The following is a 10076-nucleotide window of genomic DNA, read 5'->3' on the forward strand; positions in this document are numbered from 1 at the left end:
TCTCACCGGTCAATTATTTTCTCCCTGGATGGAATTGACAAGCAAGAGAAATATTAGCCTTTGTTCAAAGATAATAATTAGACTTATAATTAATTAATATTTACAAAATTTTCTTACAAATTGTCAACAATTGATTAATTTTTACCCATTAAATTGATGGGCGTAAGCTTGGTATAGACACGGGGCTTTTATGTTATGAATAAAAATAATAATATCTTTAAAAATATCATATTTGAACATGACTGTATTTAGAAATAAGTCATCAAGATCTACGATTTATAATTTACACAGTATTCAGTAACATGACTGACTTTATTATGAGAAAGAACGTACTAATAATTGAACATAGCATGAATTTGCAACTTGCATTAACATGAATGTATAATTTGTTTAAGTTTTATTTATACAAATTATATGTATATTTTATAAAATTTTTAAAGATTTATTTAATCAAATACTTGAAGGAAATTTGAATAATTTTTTAATTTAATGTTTTGTCTATTTTTTCTAATTTATTTTTATATTTTTTAGTATTTTTACATTTTTTTTACTTTGTCGATTTTTTTTAAGAAACAAATGTTTATTTTGGTATGATATTCTTCTTGTTGCTTGATTGCGTAATAATAGAATATTAAGATGATGACTTCGTATTATTAAGATTTAATTTATGTATTTTTTTTATATTTAAAAAATTAACTAATGTTAAAAGTTGTTGTAGAATTTTTTTTTTTTTGTTGGTATTAGTGTGAATGTTGCATTAACCTACCTTCAAGTGTTTTATATTCTAAATTTTAGATGAGTTTGGTTAAATAAATCTCACTAAAACCTTGAACACAATTAAGTTAAACTTGAGCATGTTTTGTACTAACTTGAACACTAAACAAAAGAGAGACATATTTCAAGATTTTAAAAAAATGATGTATTTAAAATTTATTTATTTATAGAAAAAAGCCATGAATATGAATATGGAATAGTTAATTTTTGATTTATTAAAATTACATTGATTATAATACATACATAATTACATGATTATTAATTAAAATTAGCTTATCTTGTGGTTTATTAATTACCTTTTTTATTGTATTTTATAACTAGAATTTAAACGATTTTTAAATTTTAAATTGATTTAAATACTGTAGTTTTAATACATATTTTTCTATTGACTTTTTATAGTTGATTTTAGTATTAAAAATGTTCTTATTTCATTATTTTGCAAAATAAGAAAGATAAGTTAAAAGAAAAATCACAATTCATTTAATTTAAACACAAATAATCGATTGAGTTTGATTTTTGTTGAATAGGACATGAGCACCAGAGTTGTTACAAGTATAGGTATAATGAGCTGATTGAATAAATAAATGATTTTATTATGTGTTTATTTAATATGTTTTGTTATTTGAAATTTATAGTATAAATTTATAGCACATGAATCAATTAGTATAAGATTATTTTAATTTAAGACTAAACCCTCACTTTAGTCTTTGAGAGAGTTTGAGTCTAGTATTTTAGTCCCTGAAACATTTAAAATATCACGTTAGTACTCAACTTCTTTCTCTGTTATTCATTTTAGTTCTTGACGTCAGATCTTGCTAAGAAACCATCACAGCTGAGCTGTCACGTTAAGTGCTACGTCAGAATCTCACTTAGCAGTAACGACATCGTTTTTAGAAGTTGGCGTAGTACAAATAATTGCAAAACGGTATCATTGTCATTGAAGCCCCTTTTGTCCAACTTAATCACGTATTTCCTCATTTTTGTTAAAAAAGAATCTTACCCGAAGTCCATGCAGGATCTCACCTAAATTCTTGTTCATAGTTGTGCTTGGAGGTGAAATATTTAAATATTGAAGTTTGTTGTAGTGGAAAAAGGTAGAAGGGCCAATAGATGGAGAATTTGGTGAATTTTTTTTTTAATTTATTGAGTCATTTTTTTGTTTTGGAGACAAAGAACCCTTAGTAATGTTTTAGGGATAAACAAGATAAGGAAATTAGATCTGTAACTTTTAATTGTGCATGATTTTTATTTTCTATTGGTTTAATGAGAGTTTTTTTATTGATGGATCTGTGTATCAGCCCTTAGTAATGTTTTACTTTTTTTCATTTTGGGTGTTTTGTAGGACTGTGAAGACTTTAGATCATTTTGTTTATGATCTGTGTATCAGACCCTTGATGGTATGTCTACCCCAACTATAAACTACTCATCTCCCAACTATAAACTACTCATCTTGCTTGGATCTGTTGTTGTGTATAGGAAAGAGGGGTTCTACCTATGCTTGGAAAAGGGTGAATGGTACCAAAAGGAACGAGAAAAAACCCACTAGAAAGAATGGGGGGTCATCCACTCCATTGTTGGGTAGTCAACTTTATCTGTGACTTTGAGTACAAGATTTCTGGGATCAAGAAACTCGTAAACAAATATGCTCAGCTGGACTCTTTTTTCGTATGCTCGAAAAATAAAATTTGGGTACAACTCAGCTTGCTGCAAAGCCTTTCTTTCTCGTCCAAACACTCCAGATTTGCACTTTGCCCCATGGAAAACAATAAGTGATGAGAGCATTCATGCTCCACCTTCTCGTGTTGAGGTGAAGTCTAAGTATGGATTGGGAGGGAGTTCATTAGGCAGGCAAGTGGTTCCAATATCTCAGATTTATGTTGAGATTGAGATTTTTTTCTTAGCCATGATCACTGCGGCAGTTCACATGGCGATGAATTCTCAGAGTTTAGGAGGTAGTAAAGAGCATGGAAGTTCCAGTGGTGGTGGTAATTATCCAAATGTATGGTCAATGTTTAGCAAATAGGTCCTTAGATCAAAACGACACAATTTCACAGTTAAAGTGTCATCCTAACTTTCAAAAACAATGTCGTTTTTGTGAAGTAGAATTCTGATGTAGCACTTGATGTGACAACTCAACTTTCTGTCACAGTTTTTTAACGGGGTTTGACGTTAAGGACTAAAATAAATGATGAAAAAAAAGTTAGAAATTAACATGATATTTTAAATGTCTCAGAAATTAAAATATTGGACTCAAACTCTCTCAAGGATTAAAGTGAAGGTTTAGTCTTTAATTTAATGAGTTGTTTCAAGTTTGAATCTCAATTAATGTAATTGTGTTGAATATTTAAAAGAAAAATTCAACTCCAACTGTGTTGCTTCTAAAAATACCTACAGTTTAAAAAGAAAAAAAAAATTTAATCATAAAATTTAATAGAACAAAATTTAAAAAAATTATTTTGATAAATTAAACTTAAAAAAAAATTAAAACAAGTTAAAAAAAGTTTATGAAAATGAAACTATTTTTATAAACTTGTCATCAACTTTTCTAAATCTCTTTTCTTTAATACAAGTATGAATATGTATTATTAGTACCTTATCCAAAGCCTGCATATTATCCCTACCTTTGGACAATACAAACTATCAATTTTCAGACCATTTTTAAAATGGATAAAAATGAGTGTTCAACATATATATACCTGCAAGCCTCACAAAGCAAACTTCAAATTGAACAGGCCACCATGTCATTGGAAACTTCAACCTCATGGATATTCTTTGCACAGTATCTCATGGGACCTTAAACTTTCGACGGGATTGGTGTTAAACAAAAGTTAAATTTAGTTTTTTACTTGCAAGACCACTTTTACCCATTTTAATAAAAGGATCGAGATCGAGTTAATACATGAAAGTTTACGAAATGCATGGGAAGGCAACATGTCACGTACGTACGCTTGAGTATGACACAGTTAAAGATTTAAAATTCTAAATAAAAAATGCTAGTTGGAAATTCCCAATGATTTTCATCTCTTCGTTAATAGTATATATATTTTTAAAATTAAGGTTCACCAAATTTGCATATACCATACAATTATACTTTTCAACCCGTCTTTTTCTCACACTTTCACTAAAATTAGGTTTATAACACTTATCCCAAACTTAGCCAACGCACATGAAAATTCCGATGAAACCTCTCTAGACTTCCATCGGAGTTATTGGTTTTCATTTGCCTAGCCACCGATAGGGGGCGGTAAATCAAATCCAATGCTTTTTGTTTTATACAATTTAAAGATTTTTTAACCTGAAGTCTCCCTCTTCTTGGTTTGGATTTGGATGCTCATTCCAAAACATCCAACCAAGAACTGCTAATCTTCAAAAAAAAAAAAAAAATCTCCATCTTGTCATCAACGTTAGTTCTTTGTTGCCAACCAAATCATCATATATATGGTTGATTCAAACATTTGTCCAGAAGGTGGTCAGTCATATGTTTTATATTGCATTCTTATTTTTTTATTTTATTTAGAAAATGAAAATTTAAAAGGAAGGATTGGGGTTTCATTTTCAATTGAATTAGTCTATATTATGATGATTGTATGGAAGCTTCGTTTTCTTCTTTTAAAAAGATTAAGAGCTAGAAAACATTAACCAACCCGTTAAAAATTGTCACATGTTATTCGAGGATTGTCTCCATAAAATATTTAGTCATGAAACGATGTGATTGGTTGATAATGAGATTGAGGCAAAATGATTAAATGGTAAAAGAAGATTTATTGTATGATCTATTTTGGGTTTCAGAAATTTGTAGTTGATTCAATCGAAGATTGGAGGTTCTAACACCTTTGAAGTGAAAGGTTTCGAGTGCAAATTGTTCAAGAGCTTCAAAAATGTCGTCAACTGCAGTGAAAGGCCAGATGAAAGGCCTCCTTAAAGGGCTTAGATACATATCCCAGATATTTGGTAAGCATAATCTTCTGTTGTCACGAAGAAATAAAATAGGAAACATGCTTCCTTAATTGTGTACAACTACATTTCATTTCCTATCATATTATTTCTTTTCCCTTAAACAAGAATAAACATGCCTATTTGTATAAACTCATGCAATTGATTTCATCCACCAAGCAACTTTGCACATAAAATTTGAAAATTATTCATGCTTTTTTAAAATTCTAATAAATTTGAAAATTAAAAAACTTTAAATGTTAATTTAAGCAACGATGAAATTGCAGATGAGGAAGGTGAAAAGGAAATACAAATTGGGTTCCCAACAGATGTAAAGCATTTGGCACATATTGGTTGTGAAGATGCAAAAGCAACTCCGCCAAGCTGGGTATCATTTTCTCTTTTTTCTTTCTCTCTTCCAATTTATTATCCACATAACCGTCTACACATTTTCATTTGTTTCTTAATGAGAAATTGTGTAGATGACTGAGTTTAAAGAAACGCCAGAACCTGCTTCAGGAACGGTAGTAAACTCCACCAAGACACCTGAAGGTTCGATCATATCTTATTATAATGATTGGATTAGTCATATAGATGTGAGATACTATAGCTTAATCATAAACATTGTGGTATTTTTACGATGCAGATAACAATAGTAATGATAATAATAACAGCAAAAGTGATGGAAAGCGAGTTCGAAAGTCAAGGCCACGTTCTATAGAGGGGCAATCCACAACGAATTCTCCTGCTCGAGAGAACCCAACTGAGGGATCGAAGCCTAGTCGACGACATCATTCTTCAGAATCTTCTAGAAAAATGAATCGTCCCTCATCAGAAGAGGAGAAACCACCAACATCGTGCAAGCCTCGTAGAAAGTCCAAGACAACATCTGAGGAAAAAGATGGGTCCACAAGAAAGGCTTCAAGAACTCGAAGACAATCCAAAGGAGGATCCTTAACAGATATTTCCTTTACGGAGTCTGGGCCTGGGCCTACCTCTCAGTAGAGAGAGAGGGAGAGAGAGAAAGAGAGAGAGAGATTCTCTCTCTTTGGTGATAGTGGACTGGCATCAGGTTCAGATTTAGAGAGAGATTTCAGGGGCAAAAATTTGTTCTTCCATTATTAATTAATTGTTTCATTACATCTCTTGAGTATAATCATGCTTGATGTTATGATTTCCATCCTTTCAATATAACTTTTCTTCAATATTTTTTTTATCTTTCAAGTTTTCTTTTATAAAACTTTTAAATAGTGTCATTGGTTATTTTGGATCCTCTAGATTATATGTTAAAAAAATTAATTTACAGCAAGGAATGGTGTGTAAAACAGGTTAAATTTTAAAGAAAATTGTTTGAATGGGGTAAGATGGATTCTTATTACATGTGAAATTATTTTTAAAAAGAACAGTGAATTAATGTAACTTTTTTTTTGTCAAATATTACAACTTTTTAAACCAATAAATTGAACCTACTGATAAATGTGAAACGTGCTGGAGTAAAAGTGTCAGTAAAAGTGATTTGTGCATAACTACCAACTAGTTTATAACACAGCACGAAGAAGGGCAAACAGATATATATTTATAGAACAAAGTAGTACAACAAACAACAATCAGATGAAACTATATACATATTAAAAAAGGAAGTACGAAAAAAAAACATAGTAATAACACTCAGGTGTTAGATAATGAAATAGTCAAATAGTCTACAAGTCACATTTCCAGAAGGAAACACATCCATCCATCATATGTTACACAACTTTTTCAATTTTCAGCACAAACAATTGAAGCAATTAATTTCCCAAAATATTATGTGGTTCCAGGTTCTCCTTGTTGGAGATTTTAAAAATGGAATCCTTCTCGTTTGTCCTTGCAGGAGAAAACCTGAGATCAAAAGTTTCATCAGACCTCTTTTTTGTAGGAATTGGGGTTCCAATGTGGTGGGAGAGCTCTCTTTGGTTTCCACAAAGAGTGAATATATTTTGAATTCTCAGTAGTCTAGAAGACCCAATATCCTTGTCATCCACTGAACTTGCCTTAAAACAGTAATCCTCTCTCTTTGGACTTCTGTTTAAGGTTGACAAGGGGGCTGCTGCACTAGGCTTGTCAAAAGTACATAGCCTCTTTTCTTCAATGACCTCTTTCTCCACTTCCTCATCCTCCCCTCCTTTGTCTTCATGATCAACTCCTTCTCCTTCGTCTTCATATACTGTACTGAGACATACTCTTTGGCCAAAGTTTGGTGCAAAAACATGAGCATCTTCTTGTGTACAAGGTTGATTAGAGAAGTCTTGCTTAAAATTGTGATCACCCTTGCACATAACCCCACCAACAATGTTCACTTCACGGGCGAGGGGTTCTTGATCATCCATGTCCAAATCCATTGATTTCACCATTCCAGGATCCTCCTCACTTTTATAGACACGCAATAGCCTTCTCATAAACCCACTTGACTCCATGTCTTTTGATTCGGTTTCCTCACCACACCCATGCCTTGAACAACATAGCTGCAACTCAATTTCTTCTAGTCTCTTTCTCAGAGTTTCAACCTCCTCTTGCTGCTGTAATATCCTCTCTTCCATTCTCTTCCTCTCCAATTCAACAAACTCGTTTGTCATTCTTTGGCACTCTTCCAACTTCTTTTCCAACTCTTGTCTCAGAAGTCGGGTTCGTTCATTTACCTTCAAGTTAATCTCCTCCTCACTTGCAGGAGTTCCTTTCCCTTCTGCCATGTCCAGTTTAGCTCTTAATGCAGCAATTTCTTCCTCTTTCTTCAAAAGCTTTTTGTGTGCTTCATTTCGCTCTTTCTCTCTTTGCTTGCTTTCCATTTGCAGCTTCAAGATAAATTCATCCATTGCAGCAATTCTTGATCCCAAAATGACAGCAGAAGATGATTCATCATCCTTAACTGGAGTATGAGGGCCACGGACTATGCATTTTGCTTTTGCTCCATATTCAAGAGTAGAGATTGTCTTGTGTATCTCCTTGGGATCAGGACTTGCACACAGTATCATCAGAATTTTTGACTTATCATCTTCAAAGGAATCCTTGAAAAGGGAAAGCAGAAAAAGTATTTGCATCAATAAAACTTAAAATAACAGAACATGAGTCCAGCAATTCACTCAATTAAGAAACACTATTTACCTGCAGAAGCATGGTGAGTTTGCTGTCCCTAAAAGGCACATGTGAATCACCATTTGCAATGGACTCCACCACTCTCTTCAGCGCTATATTTCCTTGATTGATTTTTGCAGTCTATAATTTCAACGACAGTATAATGTAATCATTAGAGAACTGCAAGATTGAAGAAACTCAAGAAAGAAAATCATTATGGCAAAGAAATTACCTGCATTTTGGCCTCAAATCCACTTTGACCAGCTTGTTCAATATTTTCTGATCCTGCCATGTCTACAAGCATTAGCCGCCCTCCCACAGTTGGGACATCAAGGATTACCTTATCAACATGAAAGACATACAATCAGTTACCAATCAATGGAACTTAATAAATCCGAACCACCTTCCAAAGCAACCATACCATGCAGTGACTTCTTGAACTCCTGTCGTTACAAAGTGTGCTTTTAACAATTCTTCGCTTCTCCACCTTCTGAATTTCTTTCGAGATCTTGCCTGCTTCATTTCCTGATATATAGGTTGCATTCTTAGCCTTTTTCCCCATCACTTCAAGTTTCACCTTCAAGTAAAATAGTGGAAGTAAGAAAGTAAAGCCATCCAAATGTCAGGGAAGATAATTTAAGTTAAAAAGCAATCGTTCAGTTAATATTTCCAAACTAACTGATTTTAAATTATTGATATGTAAAAACTAGTCCTCATAAACAATATTTTTTTTCCAAAAGAATTGTAAGTCTTTCGTTATGCTGATGACAATCATGTATGAGTACAAATAAGAGAAACATTGAGCCGTTTAGCTAATTATTGTGATCCACTCCAAAATTCCAATAAGCAATGCAATCCGTTGATCCATGGTCTTCCAAAACAAGCTTTAAAAAGCTAGGTGTCAAGACTGACTCATCTTTTTATTGTGAAAGAAGCATAGCAGAAAATTTACAGAGAAAAGCATATAATCATATATATGGCCAAGGGAAAATGAAAGGCAAAATGAGCCACAAAATAAACAAATTTAGCCAGATGCAACAAAACCCTACAGACACAAGATAGGAGCAAAAAAAGAAAAAGATAACAGTGATCAACCAACTATCCAACGTAGATTATTATATTGTTACCTTTGAAGCACTGCCTTTAGGCCACCCAAATCCAAATCCTCCTCCTCCACCTCCCCCATTTGTGGACAAGAGATCATAAATCTCCTCGTTGTAAATCTCCAAAACAGTGACTTGAACAAAAGTCCCCAACCCAAGATGCTCTCCTTTTGAATCACCACCATCGTCAGCATCCCCATCTCCAAGAATGTCCCTCAGAGACCTATACACAATCCCTGCCTGCTTTGAACACCCAAACATGGTGTGACTCTTGCCAGAACCAGTTGGCCCATACATCATGATGGTGCACTTGTCCCCCAGCTTAACCCCATTGATCCTAGATTCCACAAACTTCTTATAGAAGACATCCAAGTCCTCTTCCTCAGACACAGAAACACCATCAAGGGTAAAGTCACGGTACCCAAAATCTGCACGAACCCTAATAGAATTAGAGTTGGAACTGGTTTGAAGAACCGATAAAGGCTTGTCTTTTTTATCTGGGTAGTCACGGATTCTGGCAATGACTTCAATTGGGTGTTCAGGAGGGGGTTCCTTGTTGGCAACAGAATTGGGATTGGGAGAAGGGTGTGTTTGTGATGGTGCTGCTTTAAGGCCATTGAAATTGAGGCGGTGTTTGGATTGTGGAGTCTTCAACTGAGTAGAGTGGTTTGGTTTTGAAGAAGGGGTGGGAGCCATGACGATGAGAAATTGAATGTGAAGCAGACCCACAAAAGAAATAAGATGAAAGATTGAGAATAACGAACGAGGAAGAAAGTGCAAGAAAAGCTAGAAATGAAGAAGATGAGTGAGAGAAAGAGAGAAGAAGGAGTTTGAAATTTCAACCAAAATGTAGCCGTTACAGTTCTAACGTCTATATGTGTTCCATTTATATTTTCAGGGAAATTCCCTTCCATTCAGATTTTTATTTTGGGAGCATAAGCTCACAAAATAAATCCAAATAAATGATAGATTTAGCGAATGAACTTAATAAAAGAAATTCTAATGCAAACCTATTTTTGCAATCAATATTTTATTTCGGAAGTTTTTTTCAATTAATTCTGAGCCTTACTAAATTGTAATAATTTTGGCTTAAATTTAGGATGCTGATTGGTCAATATTGCATTTTAACCACATTTCTTTAATGCTATATGAAAAAAG

The 10076-nt window shown here is 33.3% G+C and overlaps 2 protein-coding genes across 2 annotated transcripts; one reads left to right on the top strand and one right to left on the bottom strand.

The window, feature by feature from the left end:
- The first annotated feature begins 1783 nt into the window (after positions 1-1783).
- LOC113873606 (CRIB domain-containing protein RIC1) lies at positions 1784-5712 on the top strand. The gene is made up of 5 exons (XM_027511802.1): positions 1784-4240; positions 4564-4725; positions 4995-5095; positions 5190-5264; positions 5347-5712. Exons 2-5 carry the CDS (start codon positions 4653-4655, stop codon positions 5710-5712), a joined length of 615 nt encoding a protein of 204 aa, XP_027367603.1. The 5' UTR covers positions 1784-4240; positions 4564-4652.
- A 782-nt stretch (positions 5713-6494) lies between these two features.
- LOC113873471 (kinesin-like protein KIN-10A) lies at positions 6495-9665 on the bottom strand. The gene is made up of 6 exons (XM_027511602.1): positions 8943-9665; positions 8237-8392; positions 8048-8155; positions 7846-7956; positions 7026-7748; positions 6495-6995 (listed from the first exon to the last, which is right to left on the bottom strand). The coding sequence occupies exons 1-6, from the start codon at positions 9612-9614 to the stop codon at positions 6495-6497; spliced, it is 2271 nt and encodes a 756-aa protein (XP_027367403.1). The 5' UTR covers positions 9615-9665.
- Positions 9666-10076: the final 411 nt, after the last annotated feature.

Source organism: Abrus precatorius, unplaced genomic scaffold, assembly GCF_003935025.1.
Source record: "Abrus precatorius isolate BTA unplaced genomic scaffold, Abrus_2018 Scaffold7, whole genome shotgun sequence".
NCBI lineage: Eukaryota > Viridiplantae > Streptophyta > Magnoliopsida > Fabales > Fabaceae > Abrus > Abrus precatorius.

Bases quoted from the DNA above. Each gene is read 5' to 3' on its own strand.
- LOC113873471 (XM_027511602.1), bottom strand. From the start codon at position 9,614: ATGGCTCCCACCCCTTCTTCAAAACCAAACCACTCTACTCAGTTGAAG. The intron at 7,957-8,047 runs GTAATTTCTTTG...TTGAAATTATAG, and splicing joins GATTTGAGGCCAAAATGCAG to ACTGCAAAAATCAATCAAGG. The intron at 7,749-7,845 runs GTAAATAGTGTT...TCCCTTTTCAAG, and splicing joins AACTCACCATGCTTCTGCAG to GATTCCTTTGAAGATGATAA.
- LOC113873606 (XM_027511802.1), top strand. From the start codon at position 4,653: ATGTCGTCAACTGCAGTGAAAGGCCAGATGAAAGGCCTCCTTAAAGGG. The intron at 4,726-4,994 runs GTAAGCATAATC...ATGAAATTGCAG, and splicing joins ATACATATCCCAGATATTTG to ATGAGGAAGGTGAAAAGGAA. The intron at 5,265-5,346 runs ATCATATCTTAT...TGGTATTTTTAC, and splicing joins CCAAGACACCTGAAGGTTCG to GATGCAGATAACAATAGTAA.